General features: G+C 49.0%; 1 protein-coding gene across 1 annotated transcript; it reads left to right on the top strand.

Moving 5' to 3' along the window:
• Positions 1 to 13,703: 13,703 nt before the first annotated feature.
• Positions 13,704 to 22,811, top strand: FGF16 (fibroblast growth factor 16). Its single transcript, XM_062183848.1, has 3 exons — positions 13,704 to 13,977; positions 20,853 to 20,956; positions 22,347 to 22,811. Exons 1-3 carry the CDS (start codon positions 13,704 to 13,706, stop codon positions 22,590 to 22,592), a joined length of 624 nt encoding a protein of 207 aa, XP_062039832.1. The 3' UTR covers positions 22,593 to 22,811.
• Positions 22,812 to 22,951: the final 140 nt, after the last annotated feature.

Raw genomic sequence — 22,951 nt, forward strand, 5'->3', positions numbered from 1 at the left:
CACCCTAGGGACCATTTTGTCCTCCCTTCCTGGGGCGAAGCGGGGGAAGGAGGAGGATGAGAGAATTGAGGCGGCATACGCCTTTGGACTCTGCTGAAGAGCTTTTGAGTGGTAGTTTGGCTATGCGAGCTTGTGGGGTGGCTCTGTGATGACCTGTCCAGCTTCGGACCCTATCTATAGATGCCTGTCTTCCTCTGATGGGTTTGTTCGCCCACCTCTACCAAACCCAGATTCTAGGATTCATCCTATCTTGACTCAGAAGGAACTACAAGACATCTTCATCTATCCCTCACTAGCTGAGGCTCAAGCTAGTGGTATCTGATTTGGCTGTGATTTCAAAATACCAGTTCCAGCAAATGGGCCCTGGCCCTTCCTTAACGTATGACTTGTACATGACTTGTACACAATTCCTGTGGTTGAGTTCCTTTTTTATCCCCTCAATATCTGAGCCCTGCATTTCCCTAGGTACCCAAATCCCTCCAGCTCTGGGAGGAAAAGTAGGTATCTTTGCCAGTCCCTCCAATCCCTACCCAACCTGGGTCCTTTCTGGCAACTGGAGTCCTTTGGATTTTCTTTAATTTACATATTTCAATTTTAGGCATTATAAGGTGGATCTTTTGTAGGAAAGATTAAGAAATCAGCACTCATCCATTTCTGCCTGTTTATACTCCCATCACCTCATTTCTGTTAGGCTCATTAACATTTCTACTTTGTCCAGATTTCTTTTTTTTTTTTTTGACAGGCAGAGTGGATAGTGAGAGAGAGACAGAGAGAAAGGTCTTCCTTTGCCGTTGGTTCACCCTCCAATGGCCGCTGCGGCCAGCGCATCTCGCTGATCCGAAGCCAGGAGCCAAGTGTTTCTCCTGGTCTCCCATGCAGGTGCAGGGCCCAAGGACTTGGGCCATCCTCCACTGCCTTCCCGGGCCATAGCAGAGAGCTGGCCTGGAAGAGGGGCAACCGGGATAGAATCCGGTGCCCCAACCGGGACTAGAACCCGGTGTGCCGGCGCCGCAAGGCAGAGGATTAGCCTGTTAAGCCACGGCGCCGGCCTGTCCAGATTTCTAACATACTGATTGGTAGTGTTCCTGCCCCTTGCAACCAATCTTCCTTGGGACCAGTTCCCTACCTAAACCTTCGCTCCAGCCTATGGTCAGACTCCCTGCATGCTGGCTCTTCCTGCTACAGCGGCACCTATCTATTGCCTGCTACCAGGCCTCTCTGGTCCTGACCAATGGCCTGAAAGCCACTTATCCCTGGGCCTGTTGCTGAAACCTCCTCTGGCCACCAATTTTGTTCCTCTTGTGTGTGCTTCTCTCCTGAGATTCTGCTCTAAGGCAATTCTGTCTCCACCATCCCCAGCTGCCAACGGGCATATTGACACCCTTTGCTAACTCTGCTCCCAACAGTTTTCTAATTTATTTATCTAAGAGAGAGAGAGAGAGAGAGAGAGAGAGAGAGAGAGATCCCATCCATTCATTTGCCACTCATATACCTTCAACAACCAGGGCTACACTAAAGCCAGGATCTGGGAACTCAATCCAGGTATCCTGTGGGTGACAGGAATTCAATTACTTTATAACCACTGTCTCCCAGGGTCTGCAATAATAGGAAGCTGGAGTCAGGAGCCAGAGCCAGTTATCAAATCCAGGTACTCTGATATAGGACAAAGGTGTCTTAACCACTAGGCTGAATATCCAACCCCTACCCCCAAGGAGTTTAAATAATGTGTAAAAAATTCCCTTTCTTCACAATTTTAACAAAGACAAAGTTAGAGTGTTTTTTATTTTTTTTAAGCTTCATTTATATATTTGAAAGGTCACAGTTACAGAGATAGAGGGAGAGACAAAGAGAGAGAGAGAGATCTTCCATCCACTGGTTCATTCCCGAGAGGGCCAGGAGATTCAACCAGGTCTGCCACATAGGTGGCAGGGGCCCAAGCACTTGGGCCACCTTCCCCTGTTTTCCCGGCTGCATTAGCAGGGAGCTGGATTGGAAGTGGAGCAGCTGGGACATGAACCAGTGCCCACATGGGATGCCAGCACTGCAGGCAGTGGCTTTACCCACTTCACCACAACACTGGCTCCAGTTAGAGTGTTTTTCAAGTGGACTTCTATCAGTAAATTTTAAAAAATACCCAGAGTAAATGACATGCACCGAAAAGACCAAAAATCTTATGGCTTACACAATAAACCTGCATCTAGTCACAGGTTAAATTGAAAGACAGAGTATGAGCCTATTTAGATATATGTTAATGATCTGATTATTTTTATGTTTTATTTATTTATTCAAAAGGTTAAATAGAGGAAGACTGAGAGAGAAAGAGAGATTGAGGGGACTGCATGGTGGTGTAGCCAGTAAAGGTGCTGTCTACAGTGCCAACATCCCACATGGGCACCTGTTCAAAACCCAGCTGCTCCACTTCTTATCCAGCTCCCTGCTACTGTGCCTGGGAAAAGCAGCAGAAAATGGCCCAAGTGCTTGGGCCCCTGCACCCACATGGGAGATCTAGAAGAAGCTCTTCACTCCTGGCTTCAGCCTGGCCCAGCCCCAACAATTGCCCCCATTTAGGGAGTGAATCTGTGGATGAAAGATTCTCTCTCTCTCTCTCTCTCTCTCTCTCTCTGTGTGTGTGTGTGTGTGTGTCTTCCTCTCTCTGTGTAAATCTATCAAGTAAATAAGTAAATCTTTTTTAAAAAATAAAGGGAGATAGAGAGACAGAGAGACAGAGACAGAGACAGAGACATCTTCCATTTGCTTGTTCACTCTCCAAATGCCCACACAGCTGGAGTTAGGTCAGTGCAAACCCAGGAGTCAAGAACTCCATCTGGGTCTCCCATATGTGTGACAGGAAACCAAGCACATAGACTGTCACCTGCTGACCTGCAGCTTCCCAGGTGCATTAACAGAAGGCTGGATCAAAAGCAAAGGTGGGACTCCATCCCAGGCATTCAGATATAAGATCTAAGCATCCCAAGTGGCAGCTTAACCCACTGTACCACAAGGCCAGTACCTAGATTATTGATTTCCTCAACTCTTTTCATCAGTCCCTTTTTGAGTGGTGTTGTGTTGTCCCAGGGATTTCTTACTCTCCACAGGAGATGGGTTCAGTCTTCATATTAAAAAAAAAAAAAAGAAGATAGTGGATGGATAAATAGTTAACAAGTCATGCCTATGGGAAGAAAGACTGCATTTCAGCTTTCTGAATCTCCCCCTACCGAGCTAAACTCTGGCCTAGGCCTGAGCATGCCAATCCAAACAGCCTCCAAACCTTTACTCACCTTTCTCCCAGTTGGAATGCCACTCCTCCTCCACTCCATTTGTCTGAATCGTACCCATTCTTCAAAACTCTGCTCTTGGGGCCGGCGCTGTGGCATAGCGGATAAAGCCACCGCCTGGAGTGCCGGCATCCCATAAGGGCGCCCGTTCGAATCCCAGCTGCTCCACTTCCGATCCAGCTCTCTGCTATGGCCTGGGAAAGCAGTAGAAAATGGCCCAAGTCCTTGGGCCCCTGCACCCGTGTTGGAGACCCAGAAGAAGCTCCTGGCTCCTGGCTTCGGACTGGCGCAGCTCCAGCCATTGAAGGAGTGAACCATCGGATGGAAGACCTTTCTTTCTCCCTGCCTCTCCTCTCTCTGTATACTCTGACTCTCAAGTAAATAAATAAATCTTTTTTTAAAAAAAAAAAAACTGCTCTGGCATCACCTTCTCCAGGAAGTACATCAATTTCCTGCTCCTTAACCTCCTGCAGCACTTATAATTGATAATACAGAGACAGGCATCTGGTACAGGAGTTGGGATGCCACTTGAGACACCTGCATCCCTCATTGTCTGGATTTGAGTCCCAGTTCCAGCTCCCGATTCCAGCTTCTTGCTGATGCACACCCTGAGAGGTAACAGAAGACGACTCAAGTGTTTGTATCTCTTAGACTCTGACTGAGTTCCCAGATCCTGGCTTCAGCCAGCCCCAGCTGTTGAGCGCATTTGGGAAGTGAATCAACAAATAGAAAACTAACTCTCTCCCCCTCTTCTACCCCCCAGTACTTGGGTCATCTTCTGCTGCTTGTCCAGGTGCATTAGCAGGGAGTTGGATCAGAAGTGGAACAACCAAGGGCTGGTACTGTGGTGCAGCAGGTTAATGCCCTGGCCTGAAGCACCGACATCCCATATGGGCACCAGTTCTAGTCCTGGCTGCTCCTCTTCCCATCCAGCTCTCCTTTGTGGCCTGGGAAAGCAGTGGAAGATGGCCCAAGTCCTTGGGCCCCTGCACCCGCGTGGGATACCCTGAAGAAGCTCCTGGCTCCTGGCTTTGGATCGGCGCAGCTCCGGCTGTTGTAGCCATCTGGACAGTGAACCAGCGGCTGGAAGACTCTCTTCTCTCTCTCTCTCTCTCTCTAACTCTGTATTTCAAATAAATAAAATAAATCTTTAAAAAGATAAAGAAAAAAAAGAAGCAGAGCAACTGAGACTCCATCTGGTGCTCATATGGGATGTCGGTGTCACAGGCAGCAGCTTAACTCACTGTGCCACATGTATGTGTTGGGGGAGTGTTTTGCTCTGCTTTTTAAAAAATTTCTATATTAAAACAAACACACCTATATCATGCAGGATAATGAAAACTTTGCATGCATTTTTAGGGTAAAATATGACACCTCAAAAACACTTTGAACTTGAAGTAGGCTGCTTTGGGTTACCCCATCCAGACTTCTCACCTAGCTGTGCTGGGGATTTCACATTCACTCTCCTCTGTCATTAGGGTTACTTCACTTAAAAAATAATAACAAAATGAAACTTTGATACAGACTCATAGGTCTAACCTCCACTTTTTACTGTTAGGAAAACTGAGACCCACCCATGAGAAATAATCTCGTTGGGGCCAGCATCGTGGCACAGTGAGTTAAGCTACTGCCATGACCCCAGCATCCCATATGAGCACCGGATGGAGTCCCAGCTGCTCCACTTCCAATCCAGGTCCCTGCTAATGCACCTGGAAAAGCAGCAGAAGATGGCCCAAGTACTGGGGCCACAGCTATCCACATGGGAGACCAAGATGGAGTTCCTGGCTCCTGACTTCACTCCTGTTGCAAGCATTGTGGGAGTGAATCAGAAGATGCAAGATCTCCCTTAATCTCTCTTTCTCTCTCTCTCTCTCTCTCTCTCTCTCTCTTTGTAACTGTACCTTTCAAATAAATAAACTAAATCTTTAAAAAGAGCAAGCACCACAATCTACCTCTGTCAGAATGTATAGGTACATTTCTTCAAAGTGACTTGCTCATGAGACTACTGACCAGGTTTCCTTGCTAACTCTGGCCCCACACCTTGTACCTTTCAGCATTTTTTTTCTTCACCAAGGGTTATACAAGATATCCTTAGGGACATGTGTGTCATCAGCAGCTGTGCAAGAGGGCCAGCCCTTGCATTCTCTTTCTACAGCTTCAAACGTGGTGCATAATGACACATTTCCCAGAAGTCAGCATGCACCTGATGAGATTCACACTCTGCCCAGAAACGAGATGAAGTCCGAGTGACTTCAGGGAGAGGCAAAGCAGGGAAAAAGTCCTGCTAATCCGAGGCCACAGCAGGGGCAAACAGCTGATTTCAAGGCCCTGCTTTTTTCCCCTCATTTATGTCAGGAGATACTTATTAGGCCACCTCAGCAAGGCTCCAGGAAAACTAGGGCCCCAGAGGAGACCCCCACCTGGCTTCCTTGTCACCCTCAGGCTGTGGGACTAAAATAATGACCTCCAGTGAAGGGGTGGGGGGTGGAAAATAAACCTCTGAATTAAAAAAAAACCCAGCTTCACAATCATTTTGTGTATTTTTTGTGCAAATTGACTGGGACTGTGTGCAGATTCATATTCTTATGAACATTTATGCACACCTGAAACCTGCAACTCTTGTTCTTACACAAATGGATGCAAATTCTTCTGCACACAGTCACAGATAATGCACACAAGCACACATTTGTATCGGGAAAACCAATACAACCATAGTCTCTGCCTACACTTCTCCTCCCCCAACACCCAGCCCCAGATGTACACAGCCATCATTGATACCTACATTCAGTCACACACACCAAGTTGAGAAGTGACCCAGGCTGCCAGGGTTAGAGGCACATTCCATGGTGTCCCGTTCCTCTCAGAGAACAGATCATTTCACAAAGATGTCATCACCTGCCGACTAATGTCAAGTTACAGCCAGAATAAATGGTCCATTACCCACCCCCATTACAGGTAGGCCCACAGAAGAATGACAGCAGAGACAAAGGAGACTTGTGGCTCAGTGTCACTTCAGGAGACTGGCCATTCAGGTAAGATGGGGGCTCGTCCCAGCCAAACAGATTCCCTTTCCTCTCTGGGGCCTAGAATTGGGGGTAGGGAGATGGAAGGTAGTCTTTCCACAGACTTCACAAACTAGATACAGATCATCTAGGAGAAAGAAGAAAGGGGAGAGGGAGAAAGAGGGAAGCAAATTAAGAGAGAGAGAGAGAGTGTGTTCTCTTTCAACCTGGGATTTTCCTTGTCCAGAAGACTGGCGAGTCATACTCGCTTTTTTGAACAAGGCTCTGACTCCTTTCAGAGTGGTTTAGGGATCAACAGCACAGTCAATGGAGCCAGACTCCAGGGCTGAATTTCAGTCCCACTGCACACCAGCTGTAGGACCTTGAGCAAGTTACTTAACCTCTCAAGCCCTAAGTTTTGCCATCTGTTTAAAATCAGTATAAGAATAGCATCTACCTCATGATAATATGGCACGATTTAAATTTAAGGCCCTTAGAAGAGTGCCTGGCACTTAGGATGCCCAATAAGTGGAATTATACACATGGGTGATTTCCTGGTTTTCGTAGGCCTCACCCCACCCTCACTAGCTACTCAACTACCCAGTGCTGACCGTGTGATCACTCGGTTCTTGAGATAAGTCTTCAAAAGCCCAGAGAGAACAAAGATTGACCCAGTATCACATGAAGCTGAATAGGATTGGGATTGATTGCTTTGCAGTGACTTGGGCAGTATTTTGACCCATTTCATCCCCTCCTTAGGAAAAAATGAGCATACTTTTCAGACACCTTGGAGGAAATATGACTGGGGCGAGGCAAGATGTACATAATATTAAGAACAGTGACACTGGGGCTGGTGCTGTGGCATAGAAGCTTAAGCCTCAGCCTGCAGTGCCAGCATCCCATATAGGCACCAGTTCAAGTCCCAGTTGCTCCACTTCCAATCCTGCTCCTGCAAAGCAGTGGAAGATGGCCCAATTGCTTGTGCCCCTGTACCCACATGAGAAACCCAGAAGACGCTCTTGCCTCCTGGCTTTGGACTGGCCTGGCTCCAGCATTGCAGCCATTTGGGAGGTAAACCAGCAGATAGAAGATTCTCTCTCTCTCTCTCTCTCTCTCTCTCTCTCTCCATATTTCTGCCTTTCAAATACATAAATACATCTTTAAAAAGCTAAATTAAAAAATTAAAAAGAACAATAACATCTTAATATGTGTCAGGCACAGTTTTAAGCACATTCTGAGTGTTATTTCATGTAAACCTCACATTAACCCTATGAGGTGATGACCCCCATCATCATCTGCATCGTACAGAAGAGATAACAGGCCCCACACCGAGACGAGCTTAAAGCTCCAATAATGAACATGAAAGGTGGAATGTTCAACCACTACGCTGTACCTCTGTCCACATGAAACATGAAAAACAGGAAGGGGAGGCAAGAAAAAAGGACAAAAGGGTAATACAGGTTCTTTAAGAAGTAAATTGATTGAGGCAGTCGGTTTTGGTGATGTCCTAACTTAAGGTCACATGTTAAGAATTACCTGGGGTGGCACAGCAGATTAAGTCACAGCTTGAGATGCCAGCATCCTATATTAGAATGCTGGTTTCAGTATTGGCTACTCCATTTCCTATCCATATTCCTGCTAATGTACCTGGGAAGGCAGAGGAAGATGGTACAAGTACTTGGTCCCTGCCACTCACATGGGAGACCGAGATAGACTTCCTGTCTCCTTGCTTCAGCCTGGCCCAGCCCTGGCTGTTAAAGCCATTTGGGAGTGAACCAGCACATGAAAGATTTCTCTGTCTCTCCCTCTCTCTCTGTAACTGCCTATCAAATAAATAAATAAATTTTTTAAAGAATTACCTGGATTTAAGTTCTACTGTACTATGAGTTACTGAATCTCTTCAGACCCCAACTTCCTCACCTGTAAAATGGAAATATAAGGGGCCGGCACTGTGGCACAGTGGGTTAAAGCCCCACTCTGCAGTGCAGGCATCCCATATGGGCGCCAGTTGGAGTCTCAGCTGCTCCATTTCTGATCCAGCTCTCTGCTATGGCCTGGGAAAGCAGTGGAAGATGGTCCTGCACCCATATGAAACACCTGGAAGAAGCTCCTGGCTCCTGGCTTTGGATCCGCCCAGCTCCTGCTGTTGCAGCCATTTGGGGAGTGAACCAGTGGATGGAAGACCTTTCTCTCTCTATCTGCCTCTGCCTTTGCATCTCTGTAACTCTGCCTTTCAAATAAATAAATCTTTTTAAATAAATAAATAAAATGGAAATATAACTAGTTCTTAGAGTTGTGATAACACTATCAAGAGATAATGCATGGAAGGGCCAGTATCGTGGCATAGCGGGTAAAGCTGCCACTTGCAACGCAGGCATCCCATATGGGTGCCGGTTCGAGTCCCAGCTGCTCTACTTCCAATCCAGCTTGGGAAATCTGGATTTCTGATCTAGCTCTCTGGTATGGCTTGGGAAAGCAGTAGAAGACGGCCCAAGTGCTTGGCCCTTGTACCCACGTGGGAGACCCAGAAGAAGCTCCTGGCTCCTGGCTTCAGATCAGCCCAGCTCTGGCTGTTGCTGTCATTTGGGGAGTGAACCAGCAGATGGAAGACTTTGTCTCTCCCTCTCTGTCTGTAACTCTACTTCTTAAATAAATAATAAAGCTTTTTTAAAAGAGAGGGGGGAAAGGGAGAGGGAGATGGAGAGGGAGAGAGAGAGATAGAGAGAACATGGAAAGCACCCCCAGGCAGTGCTTAACCACTGTGTTAAGTGTTCAGTAAATAGAAGCAATGGATGTGATTGATTGTGCCCCCTGCAGGAATCTTCTAACAATACAGCTCTCCTTGCCCCCTCTCAGGGAAATTAAGAAGGAAAAAACAGTTTATCCAGAAAATGAAACACTGGGCAAAATAACAGCTCAAGACATGACTTTGCTACCTCCCCAGGCTGTGTTAGCAGTGGGGAGGTAAGCACCAGCAATATTTTTTTTAAGATTTTTTAAAAATATTTTTTACTAAATTTTTAAAGATTTTTTTAAGATTTATTTATTTATTTGAAAGGTAGAGCTACAGAGAGAAGGAGAGACAGAGAGAGAGAGGACTTACATCCGCTGGTTCACTCCCCAAATGGCCGCAATGGCAGGAGCTGGGCAGGTCCAAAGCCAGGAGCCAGGAGTTTCTTCCAGGTCTCCCATGCAGGTGCAGGGGCCCAAGCACTTGGGCCATCTTCTACTGCTTTCCCAGGCCATAGCAGAGAGCTGGATCGGAAGAGGAGCAGCCAGGTCTCAAACTGACGCCCATATGGGATACCAGCACTGCAGGCGGCAGCTTTACCTGCTATGCCGCGGCACCGGTCCCACCCGCATGATTATAAGCACCACCTTCTCCTTCCCCCAAGAAACAGAGCCTGGCAGGCTGCTGCCAGCCCCTGGTCTTTTCTAGCCTGAGTCAGAACTCTCCTTTTCCTTAAGAACTTTTATTTTTCCATGTCCTTTACATGTAAGTTGATTTGATTTTTACATCAACCTTGTGAGGTATTGGGAAAGAAGGAAGAAGTCTCAGATATGTTGAGTGTCTTCCATGGGCCTGACATAATGCTGGGCACTGCTGTCTTCTCAATCCTTACAGTACCCCTGGGAAGGGCTACACTTCTCTTCATTTTATAAATCATACCCTGAGTCCAGTGAGGTTTTGTTTCATTTTTTTATATACATTTCCTTCTCATTCCATAAACGCAGCACAATCCTGGCTTGAGGTGTGTTCTGCTGAGGATTTTCTATAAACGGAAACATTCTGAAATCTCACTGTCTTCAACAGGCCAACCTCTGCATAATTCCAAATCCCATAGGTTGAGTATAATTCGCTCCTGGTGGATGTGAGATTAAATCAGGACCTTACTATTTATTGCCTATATGATTCTCCGATGACCACTTAGCAAACATATCCATCCATGTCTTTGCCAATACAATACAGATAGGGGCAGGTGTTTGGCTTCATAGTTAAGAAGCCACTTGGGATGCCTGCATCCCCTACTGGAGTGCCTGGGTTCGAGTCCCATTTTCACTTGTTTTTTCTTTCTAGATTTATTTATTTATTTGAAAGGCCGAGTTACAAAGGCAGAGGCAGAGAGAGAGAGAGGTCTTCCATCCCCTGGTTCACTCTCCAGATGCCTGCAACAGCCAGAGCTGGGCCAATCTGAAGCCAAGAGCCAGGAGCTTCTTCCGGGTCTCCCATGTGGGTGCAGGGGCCCAAGGACTTGGGTTATCTTCCACTGCTTTTCCAGGCCACAGCAGAAAACTGGATGGGAAGTGGAGCAGCCGGGACTCGAACTGCAGGGAGCTGCTTTTACCTGCTACACCACAGCACCATCCCCTTCACTTCTGCTTCTTATTCTAGCTTCCTTCTAATGTGCACCCTGGGAAAGCAGCAGGTGATAACTCAAAGACTTAGCTCCTGCCACCAATATGAAAGACCTGGGGGGGGGCATTTCTGGCTCCTGGCTTCAGCCTGGCCCAGCCAGGGCTTTTGTGCAGACACTGGGGAGTGAACCAGATGATAGAAGATACTCCTCTCTCTGCCTTTCAAATAAATATAATGGGGATAATGACACTTCCCTCGCCACAAGGTTGTAGAAATTAAATAACTTTTATGAAAGCGCTCCATCAAGCGGGATGCTTCATAGAAGCATTTCAAACGGGATTATCAGGCTGCTTATGTCTCAAAAGAGCCCCAGAAAGGCAATGGAATGCTTGTATCACTGCCCTTCAATCAAGTGGGACTCTATATGTGCCAAGTGTGGTTAGTGACTTTGGGACAAATGCAGAAATGCCCTGAAGTGACTGTGGAGGAAATGGCTTTTGCCTTTATCAGTGAGTAATTTATATCCTCATGGAGACATCTAAATTCTTTATATCACATGCTTCTCAAAGCAGTTTTGTCTATTTTCTGTGGCACTCACTAAAAATCCCCAAGAATTAGGCTTTACCAATTAAAATGGTTCCACTTGTTTTTATTTTCTCCTTCCTGGAAGAGGCCCATATGAATTTGGAAAATTCTTCTCAGCTTCCCTTGAAGGCCCATCCAGTACAAAGGCCACCTTAGTTGAGAAGCAGGCCCTAATCCTCCACAGCAGTCTTCTCTCTGCTTTCTGAACCCACACAGCACTACTGTGCATCTTACTGTGTTTCGTCTTATAGTCATTTATGTACTGGTCGTAACCTCCACCCCTTCTTCTCCACTTGCCCACTTAATTCACAAACTCTTCACAGTGGAGAAGCCTTCCTTTGTTGCTGTTTTATGTCAGTCCCAATTTATAAGCCTTATTAAGGAAATTTTCATATATATTTCATGTATATTACATGCATATATAATTTCATATAGTATAATAAATGCCTATATACCCATTACCAAGTTTCAATAGTTAGCAACACATGGACAATATGGGACCTATACTTCCACTCTTTTTGCCTTCTTACTTTGGATTGTTTTAAAGCAAATCCCAGCCAACCCTTCATTTCATTTGGAAATACCCCAGTATGCAAGCCACCTTTTGTATTTGCATGTCACCTACCACTGGGAACCCACTGGATTATTTCTGAGTGCTTACTAAGTGCCAGACTTCTGGAGGCTCTGTCTGAGCTAGGGAGACACACCAGTTCCAAGTCACGATGCTCCAAACAGAATTGTTACAGCTCCAGGGAGTGAGCCTGGGGCACAAGTGGGAGTCCAGGAGCAGGACCTGTAATTGCACTAACTGGAGCCAAGTCGCTTTTCTCATCTCATGCTGACCCTGAATTCAAACTGGCTGTGAGAAGCGGGGTCTCCAGCAGGAGGCGCTGCAAAGGCGGGGTGGGGGGCAATTGGGGAAGGACGCGTCGAGGAGGGGAGGGCGCGGGGCTCGCTGTATTCAGCTTCTCCTGCGGGAGCCTGGGAAAGCGGCCAGCGCCGGCTGCGGGTGGAAACTGCAAGCAACAACGCCGTTTAATAGGCGAGCTGGACGCCGAGCGCCAGGGCTCAAGAGGGGCCTCGGGGTTCAGGTGTGGGACAGAGGCGCGGGAACGCGGGGCAGACCCGGCACCTGCTCTCCAGGTCTTCTCGATGCTGCCAGTTGCTCTGGCCGCCGCCGCTTTCCGCCCCAACTGCCGCTCTTCCTGATAGAAGATCTCAGAGCAGGGCACAGGACAGAGCGAGGAAACACCTGTTTCCAAAAAAGAAAAGAGGTGGGGGAAGCCCCCACCAGGCTTCCAATGGCCTCTCATCGAGCTCGCTCTCCAGAGCCTTGTAAAAGTGCGCCCAGAGAGCCAGCGGAGATCATTTTTCAAAAAGATCGCTTTCTATTTCTTACTCCCCCCTCCCTTCTCTCCTGTTCTTGAGTCCTAACGTCCCTTTTCAAAAAAATGTCTTCTTTGCTCCGTGGGGTTTCCCGCTCCTCCCAGACCCCTTAAGGCTCCCGCCTTGGTGTCTGCAGGGACGGTCACCATCTCCAGTCCCACATTTTGCAACTGTATTCGCTTCCGGATTTTTCACTTTCTCAGCCCCCTGCCGATCTACAGGTGGGGAGTGGGACTAGAGGGACAACGAAACAAAGAACCAGGGAGCCCCGGCCCCGGGCCAGATGCCCCTTCCGCAGCCTCAGACCAGCTGAGGAGCAAGAGGGGCTTGGAAGCGCGTGAACCCCACCCGCCCACCCCAGCCTCACTGCTCTTTCCAAAGGCAAGCAGCCCGCGGAGGCGTGGGAGGTGGGGACGGCCCCCGCGCAGCAGAGAGACAGACAGACCCCCACGGAACGGGCCTGAGTGGCCGTGGGCGCCAACAGCCTCCACGCACTGGGCTCCGTTATTTCATCAGCAGTTTCAGAAAAACCTGCCAAAAGCAGTTACGCCTCACTGCAATGTGTAGCTTTTTCCTGCCATTTTTTTTTTCATAATAAAAGAGGGAGTGAAGCTCGCTCACTCTCTCCCCCCCTCCACCCCCCTCTCCCAAAAAGAGCCAAATGGATACGAGAAGGGGAAAAAAAAAAAAAAAAAAAGAACCCACACACCAATCTCGGAGGGGATGCCAGTGAGGTGTGGCTTGTATTTAAATATCCAATATGTCAATGTAAGGGGAGTGGGTATGTATATAAAGTGCTGTTTGCATCTGATAGCTCGACGAAGCCAGCTATGAGAGACCGGGGGAGATGGATGCGGACGGGAAGCCGCATTTCGACTGAGAGCAAGGTCAGGAGCGCGCTGCCCCACGCTCCCCGCCGCTGAGAAGTTCCTTGGACGCGAACAGACGTCGACTGCAGCTGGGCAGAGCGCGGAGCGAGCGAGCGAGCGAGCGCCGCCGAGTCGCCCGCGCCCGCCGCGGGGAGAGGCAGTTCGCGCCCCGCGGCCCCGGCTCGGCCCGCGCGCGCCCCGCACAGCCTGCGCCGCTGTCGGCCCCGCCATGGCGGAGGTGGGGGGGGTCTTCGCCTCCTTGGACTGGGATCTGCACGGCTTCTCCTCGTCTCTGGGGAACGTGCCCTTAGCTGACTCCCCGGGTTTCCTGAACGAGCGCCTGGGCCAGATCGAGGGGAAACTGCAGCGCGGCTCGCCCACGGACTTCGCCCACCTGAAGGGGATCCTGCGGCGCCGCCAGCTCTACTGCCGCACCGGCTTCCACCTGGAAATCTTCCCCAACGGCACGGTGCATGGCACCCGCCACGACCACAGTCGCTTCGGTGAGCACGGGGCCAGGCCGGTAGGGAGGCGGGCGGGCGGCGCTCTGAGGAGCCGACGGCTCCGGGTTCCCGTGCGGGGCCCGCATACTGACCCCGGTTTGGTGCTGTGCGGGCCCGTCCAGGCGGGACGCGACGGCGCGGACCGGAGCCGCGCGGCATCAGGCGCGGGGCACCCCCGGACGCTCCCGGGAGGGGGCGGGGGCCCCCTGCGGTGTGGCCTTTCCTGTCCCCACTCCACCCTCCCTCCCCAGGAGAGAGAGGGGGGCTCAGTTCTGGGAGCTGGACTCGGAGCCTCCACGAAAGCAGGTGGAGCTGGGCGAGGAGTGGGAGTTCTCGCCTTGGAGGCCGGGACCATCGCTGCAGTGCTGGGCTGAGCTTTGTGGGTAACAGGGCTGTCGCTGTCGCGGCTGATTGCCCGGAGCGGGAGTCTGCATGGGCCCTGGGCGTGGTGGGCGTGTGGCTCGTGCCCGAGTCGATTTTGGCGGTGAGGACCTGGCAGCCGTGGCACCTGCCTGCCTCGGGTTGCTCTGCTTAGGGTAGGAGACAATCCAGGCGGCATGGCCTGAGCTGGATATCAGGGAATGTAGAAAAACCTTGCGGTGTTCAACGTGTGAGGGCACAAGTCCTGAGCAAGCTTTTGCCCGGGACTACCTCTGGGCTCCTTGATTCGGTGAGGAAACCGTCCCGGGCCCACTCCCCACCCCCAAAACAGGTGTCTCCCAGCCCCGGGACAGGAGACATGTAACCTGCATCCAGGTTTGTCTCCCTGCCCACCCCTATGCGGGCTGTTCAAAGGACACAGCTGTCTGTCTCACAAAGAACTCATTACACAATTAATAGGAGCCTTGATCTCTGAGAGAGATCATTAGGTTTCTAAGCAAATGTGTTCACTCATTAATTTGCCAATTTAATGTTTAATTTCCTAGTCTGGTCTCTATTAAGCCATCATGTGGGTGCTGTGGTGGCTCTCCTTCCTCCCCCCATGGCCTCTGCTTTCTCCTAAGGACACTATAATCCAAGAAGGGCACCTTCTACCCCTAAGGCAGTAAAGAGGCTCTGCCTACCCTCCAAGCAACAACCCTGTTCTTTTCTTGTCCCCACCCTTCCCCCAGGGTCTCCCAAACCGCTCCATCGTGCCTTGCTAGAGCTGCATCTTGGAGTGCACAGTAAAGCAGGGGGCCTAGGGGCCACTTGCTCGGTAAAGCAGTGTCTAGCAAACAACTTAGGGCCAGGGTTGCTCTTCCTTGCTGGGAGCAGGCAGGAACCCTAATGAGGTCTATGTCATCTTGGAAAAATGCACTCAAATGGAGCTGGAGTACAGTAGGTTGGGAGGGGTAATGGAGGGGTGCAGGTGTCTGTATAAACTTGCAGCAGGTCCTCCAAAGGCTGATAAGGTGGGGTGGGAGGAGGAGGAGTGCTCACTTGGCTCCTTTCCCTCCCATCGCTTGTGAGTTTTGCAGTCCCCTTTCGTTCCTCATCGTAAGGAATAAGACTTCCACCCTGGCCTGAGAGACCCCCAGAAATGGCCTAAAGACACTGGGATAGGTCCTTGCTGCTATATAAAAGAAAAGCCAAGATATGATGGAGAAATGCAGAGTGGGGGCAGCAAAGGTGGAGGAACTGTGAGCATAGCTCCCAGCGGTTAACAAGTGTTTGTCTGACTCTGTGCATAAGCAGAGCCCAATAACCTAGAAGGTCAACATAAATCAGTAATAGGCTCTTGGGATAAGCGGTCTTTAATTACCTCCCTAAAGACACATCTTGATTCCTTTTCATCTCCCAGACCTGCTAAGGGTGTTAAGATTAAGGAGAAACCAAAGGAAATAAAACTGGCAGGAGGAAGGGATGTTTTCGCTGCTGCTTAACTGATGGCTTCATTTTTGGTTTTGCCTTTCAAACTCGCACACACACACTCACACTCACACACATACACATGCACACACACTACCTGAGACCACCTCTGCATCACCTTTTCCCTTTTCTCCTTCTCTGACTTCCTGGCAGTTCCGTGTATTTCCTGTAAAGGAAATGATAACTGGTCAAAGCTGTCTCTTTGCAACCTCCCCTGCCAACTTTCAAACACATACTTACTCTTTTCTCAGTTTAGCTTTTGGCACAGAAAGAGGTGGCGTTTGCGTTTGCTAACCCTCTCCTCCCTCCACATTTGAGTTAATCAGCCAGGGTATTCAATAAATCGAAACGTTAACATTCCATAAGTGCTTTAGCAGTCAACATTCCAGCAGAGTAAAGTAGGCCAGACTTAAGATATAAAATATTATAGATTTCTGCTTGGGGGGAGGAGGTAGTCTCCAAAGGCCATGTAAAGTAAATAGCTATTTGTTGTAATTGGAGAGCAGGGCCCCCAAGGATTACCCTGGAATCCATGTGTTCAGAACGAGTCAGGCTGAGCCCAAGAGCAGCCCCGACTCCAAATAATAACCTGTTGGCATAGCATATGCTCCCCGCTCTCCATCTGCAGTCAGTAGCCAGGAGTATTCAATCCCCGCCTGGCTGGTGGCGTTTACACGAGGTTCACAGAGATCCTGACATTCCTGAGGGGCACCTGTGGACCGGCAGCACTGAGCTTGGGAGCCAGACTGGAGGAGAGGCCTCCTGCCAGGTGGGATGGAGCAGGCTCATGCAGCTGCTTGGGCTTTCCAGTGATCTGGTTCTTATTTGGCAAAATGCCAAAGCAGCACCGTCTTGGCCCTGAAGGTCTGAAAAGGTGGCTGAGGGAGCTCAGGCCAGTTGTGGAACCAGATTAAATGACATATTAGCCATTCATCTCGCTGGGTTCTGAAGCAGTGGGGCCCAGGACAGATCCATTTTGATTGAGGCCCTGGAGAGGTGTAAGAAGAGAAGAGTCTGGAACTTGTCAAGAAAAGGCCAGAGCCTGAGGTGCACAGGTCAAGATGAGGCAGAGTAGAGGGAAGTCCTGGGCCATGAAGGGGTAAAAGTACTGAGGACAATTTTTGCCTACTTAACACTGTGCCTCAACACTTTGCTGTTAACACCCCTGTCCAGCTGTGGCTGGGAAAATAGGAAAATGGCTTGTTTTCTCTCCCCGTTCATGCTGGCAGGGACTCAGGAGAAGGTTTAGGAATATCTGTTCCATCATCATGTGCCCCTGGGTTCCCACAGTCTGAATCCAGCTAATAGGAAAGTTGGCAAAGGGAAATGATGCCCAGAGACAGCTGGGCAGGGATGATTCCAGCTGTTGGAGACCCCTGTTCCTGGACCCAACCCAAGTGACTTCCTGTATGATCTGTCCTTTGGCATCGGGGTGAACACAGAGTTGGAGAAAAACGGTGGTGACTCAAATGGCCACACCTCTTGGGTTTCATGATTTGTTCTCACACCGGGTCTGGGGCGGTGAGATCACAAGCTGTCCTGTGCTACTTAATGAGCTCAGGGTAGTTGGAGACATGAGATACTTAGGGAAGGAGGGAACCAAGGCTCGAAGCTTGGAAGTCAGCTGTCTGAACAAAGCAAAGAACTGCAGGCTCCAGGACGCTGGTGTCCCTTCCAGGGCAGCCCTCAGAGCTGCGTCATCACCTGCTTCCCACTTTCCCAGCCACACTGGCAGCTCCACTTTGAACACGCCCCTGTTCTTCCAGATCCCTCTCCCAAACACAGTAGAACCACCCACCGGAGTCTCACTGTAGTCCAGTCAAGGCAGAGCAGAGTGGGCCAGTCCCCTCCACGGTGCTAGTTACTAGATCTCTAGCAATGCTGCCCTATCTCACAATGACTTTTATCCCTTTTTCTATTTTTCACTAACTTTTGAATGATTTTATTTTTACATGACCAATTGTTTTTTAAGATGTTATTTATTTACTTGAAAGTCAGTTAGATAGAGTGAGAAGGAGAGGCAGAGAGAGACAGGTCTTCCATCCGCTGATTCAATGTTGAGATGGCTGCAACGGCCAGAGTTGTGCTGATCCAAAGCCAGGAGCCAGGAGCTCCTTCTGGGTCTCCCACGTGGGTGCAGGGGCCAAAGGACTTGGGCCATCTTCCACTGCTTTCCCAGGCCATAGCAGAGAGCTGGATCAGAAGTGGAGCAGCTGGGACTTGAACCGGTGCCCATATGGGATGACAGCACTACAGGTGGCAGCTTCACCTGCTACACCAAAGTGCTGGCCCCTATGTGACCAAGTTTACATTAACTTTTTCATAATCTTGCGAATCACCCAGCACACTGAGCTTACTCTAGTCATTCAAATCCTGTAAGCTAGTGTGTGTGTTTTGCTAAACCACACCTGCCCATTGAAGAGATGAGCAGACTTGCATATAATGAAGGTGCTCAAAAATACAAAATAATGGTCCATAGTTTCAAAAGAATATATATGGGCCGGTGCCGCGGCTCACTTGGCTAATCCTCCACCTGCAGTGCCGGCACCCTGGGTTCTAGTCCCGGTCGGGGTGCCAGATTCTGTCCTGGTTGCTCCTCTTCCAGTCCAGCTCTCTGCTGTGGCCTGGGATTGCAGTGGAGGATGGCCCAGGTCCTTGGGCCCTGCACCCGCATGGGAGACCAGGATAAGCACCTGGCTCCTGGCTTCAGATCAGTGCAGCACACCCGCCGTGGCGGCCACTTGGAGGGTGAACCAACGGCAAAGGAAGACCTTTCTCTCTGTCTCTCTCTCTCACTAACTCTGCCTGTCAAAAAAAAAAAAAAAGAATATATATGGTTGCCTGAAGTGGGGAGGCAGATGGAAGCAGGGAATGGAGGTAAACAAAGAAAGAGATCACACAACAGCTCTTGCCCAGACCAGTTATGCAATGGGCCATAGACTAAGGGGTGTGGTTAATTCAGCTGTCTGCACTTGAGGCTTCCCCGCCCCCAACAGAATCCCAAACACAAAACACCTCAGGAAATTGATTTTGGGGACTAAAGCGCAAGGCATGGATTCTCATTCAGCTTATTTTGCTGGCATCAACCCACTTGCCCATTGTTTTGAAATTGTTCTGGATCTTGATTATCTCATCACTCTCAGCTGAATGTCTTTTGAGGCCAGGATAAGCAGTCTTCCTATGTCCACTTACAAGTCATTAAAAATCTAAACAGGGCAGACCCCTACCTGGCAGTAGCTATTTTCCCTTCCCTCCCACCTCTGTGTGTCAGTCTCTTTTCTCAAGACTCCTTTCTTTTTTTACTTTTTATTTATTTATTTGAGAAGTAAAAGGGGGGAGGGTGGGAGAGAGAGCGAGCTCCCATCCTCTAGTTCACTCCCTGGATGCCTGCAGTAGCCCCAGGCTGGAGGCAGAAGCTGGGAGTCAGGAACTCACTCCAAGTTATTTGAGCCATCACCTGCTGCCTCCCAGTGTGTGTATTAGCAGGAAACTGGAATCAGAAGGGAAGCCAGGATTCAAACTCAGGCACTCTGATATAGGATGCAGGTGGCCTAAGCAGCACCTTAACTGCTAGGCCAAAGGCCCACTGTTCAGGACTTCTTTCTTCATGCTGTAAGAGTAGCAACCAAACCGAGACTAAAACTTGGAAGATTCCAATGCCAGAAGCCAAAGGCCAAAACCCTGAGTGTTCTACAGATCAACAACTGAAGTACCTTACATCCTTCAAGTAGATCTTTGGTATGCATCAAAGCTGCCATGTCTGAACACCCACCCACCAGCCCAAGCCACTGGGGCTCTGCAGGAGACTTCTCACTGGAGTTTTGAACCCATTTTCACAATTAACCACTTAAAATTTTTGATCATTAAGGAATCATTCCCAATCTCTATAGAGTATTATTACCCTTAAGAATTTCATTTTTAGATAAGACAGCCAGCCAGATATGAGCTCATTTCAAAGCTTTGAATGCCTCCGACAATCATATCAAGTTTTTGGTCTGTGTGTTGAGAAATGTGGTTAGAGACAGCACTATCAGAGACGAATCTAGTTGGCTATTATGTCTGTATCCAGATAATAATGCAGAGATGTGCTATCTGAGGACACAACTGCAAAGTCTTCAGTATGATCAGGGTTTCCTTTCTGGGTCTTTTCCCCTCATGGTAGTTGATTATTTTTTTTTAATTTTTCTCCTGCTGAAAAGGAAAATATTTTCAAATCTTCACCTCTAACCTTGTCAGCTAAAAGGACATTTCTGGATCTCTCCCCTTCCCCCTTAAAGTTGCAACATCTTAAATCAGTATCAAATCCAGTACTACCTGCCAACTCTTTGCCATGGATAAACTTAAAATTCTCAAGAGAGAAGGGGAGAATGACAGGCTTGTCAGCTTGGGGCTGTACTAGCTGAGAACACTTTTTAGGAGAGAGCTCTCGTGAGGCCAAGTATTCCCTCCTGACATAAGCAGAGGGAACAAACTGAGTGAGTGGCCTGTGTGGCCTTTGTTAGAATCAGCTCCAGGCAGTTGACAGCCTCATGTGGCTTTAAGGACATGGGAGCTGAGAGGGTGCAAAACAAGTTCAGTGTAGAGGACAGCAAGGCAATGCTGTGTGCCCTAGTGAGGAGGGAGATGACTTTGAGAGAGATACAGAGCCTGGCTTCATTCTTGCTTTTAGCAGGCTGCCTTCCCATTTCTTGAAATGGGAGGTATCTGATAGCAATAGCAGCTTGTAATCAGGCAGCTTGCGTAGTCAAAGGCTTCTTTGTGGTCTCTTCCTCCACATGTGCCTACACATGTTGAATAGAGACAGAGACTGTCTCCCCCACCTTACAGATGGAAAGACCGAGGCCCAGAGAGACTGAGCGGCTTCTTTGTGGTTCTGATCTTGCTGTCAAAGATGGTTTATTCGGGCCATTCACCAAAGGCACACAGAGCTGGCTTCTAGTTAGGGATGAATGACTAGTAGCTCACATCATAGCTCTTGGCCTGATGTTAATAATGGGAATGGTGTTCATTTTTTTTTGCCCTAGGGATCCTGGAATTTATCAGCTTGGCTGTAGGGCTGATCAGCATCCGGGGAGTGGACTCTGGCCTGTACCTTGGGATGAACGAGCGAGGGGAACTATATGGGTCGGTAAGTTTAAGGTTTTCTTTTCATCGGGGGCTATTACCACCGGTGTTTGGGACAATGTAAGGCAGAAGTATAAAAACATTTATCTAGCTAGCACTCAAAAGCACTTTTGTCAACTGTAAAGCATTAGTGTCCTCTAACGACTTCTTGGCCACCCAGGGCTTTGCTACATGACACCCTCCCTTTTGTGGCCCCTCATCAAAGCGTAAGCTTTTCTGTGGTACATTTGCTTTCACCTTCTCCATTTGAGGGGCAGTTTGATGATAACCATCAGCCATGCTGGTGTGTCAGGAGATGCTCAGGATTTGGGGCATTAACTCCCCCAAGGAGCACTTCTGAATTTTACTGGGTGTCCAGAGGAATTGCAGACTAGCAGGTGCAAGAAAACAAACAAACGAGCAAACAAACAAAAAACAGTGGAAGAGCTGAGCTTCAAACTGAGGATCCTGAGGTTAACCACAGTCCTCATCTCCAGATTGCTTCAGCTGAATCCCAAAGCCAGATGAAACAAACATATGAAGAAGGAGGGTCCCAGGGTCTGGTGACAGCCCTAAGCCCCCAGCTAGGACTGGGCGGGCTGCAGTGTCTTTTCTCTGTCCTGGAAGCTAGCCCAGCAGTGGGGAATGGTGAGTGACTTTGCTGACCTTAACCCTTTCAGGGTATCCCAACTCCTGGCTCTGACTTTTGAGTCACATAGCATGCTTTCTGGCTGCCCACACCCCATGAAATCAGAACACATTTTTCCCTGACACCTACGAGATAGGCCTGTCCCCAGCACTCAGTATCGGCAACCTCAGCAAGTAGTATGGCGGCCGGATCAAGTGTGAGAAGGGACAGAGGCAAGAGACCCAAGAGCTGCCAGCTTGAAGTAGCCAGATTGGAGGGGCTTTTCAAGGAGATCTTTTCTGAGCTTTCCAACTGACAAGCCTGAGACCCTTCATTAGGAGAGATCACAGCTCACCTCCCATGGAGCTTTATATAGATCTGAGGCCTTTGCCTGTCGGTTAACGTAGTTGGCTGTAATCTCAATGGATTTGAACATTATTAGCCCTAAGTAGGGAGAAAGCTCAGTGGGTGCCAGCAGGGCATTGGAAGGCTCCAGCAGAAATTCTCAGGCTCAAAGAGGCAGCTGAGGCCATCTCTTCCAATCTCATCCCTTCATAAAAGATCTCACCTAAACCATTTTTGTGTGGCTCGTGAAAGAGGATGAAGGAGATGCAGACAGGAGCATGTAATGCTCTTTAGAAGAAAGATACCTCTGTAATACAGGGAGATGGAGCTGATTTTTTATAGTAGCAATGGGCTATTGCTGTTTCATGACGTCTCCACCAGCAAGCAGGGATGGGAGAGACAGACGTATAATGGCCTCTGCTTGATTTTCTTCCCCTCACAGAAGAAACTCACACGTGAATGTGTCTTCCGGGAACAGTTTGAAGAAAACTGGTACAACACGTATGCCTCCACCTTGTACAAACACTCGGACTCGGAGAGACAGTATTATGTGGCCTTGAATAAGGACGGCTCACCCCGGGAAGGATACAGGACTAAGCGACACCAGAAATTCACCCATTTTTTACCCAGGCCAGTAGATCCTTCTAAGTTGCCCTCCATGTCCAGAGACCTCTTCCGCTATAGGTAATGGACCCTAGCGTGACCTCTGTGACCCATGTACTCTGGGGGCCGCAGTTGTCTCTGCAAGCACTATACTCATAGCTTTTCAATCCTTCCTTCCTATCAATTTAGATAACAGAGAAGCACTTACTGTTCAACTCAACCCAGTTGTTCCCTGGTTGTTCAAAGTGTATATCAAGGTTGGGTTATTTTGGGGAGGGCTGTGGGGGAGGGGGTGGGCTCAAGGGAATCTTGTACATATGTTTTTCTTTACTCATGTTCTTTCCCCTGAGGTGGCATGGCAAAGAATGGAGGCTCCTGCCAAGGGCCAGGGGTGTCTTGCCCCACAATCTACCCAAATTCCTTGACAATGGGTATAAATGAAAG

The sequence above is a fragment of the Lepus europaeus genome, chromosome X, assembly GCF_033115175.1.
Source record: "Lepus europaeus isolate LE1 chromosome X, mLepTim1.pri, whole genome shotgun sequence".
In the NCBI taxonomy this organism is placed as follows: Eukaryota; Metazoa; Chordata; class Mammalia; order Lagomorpha; family Leporidae; genus Lepus; species Lepus europaeus.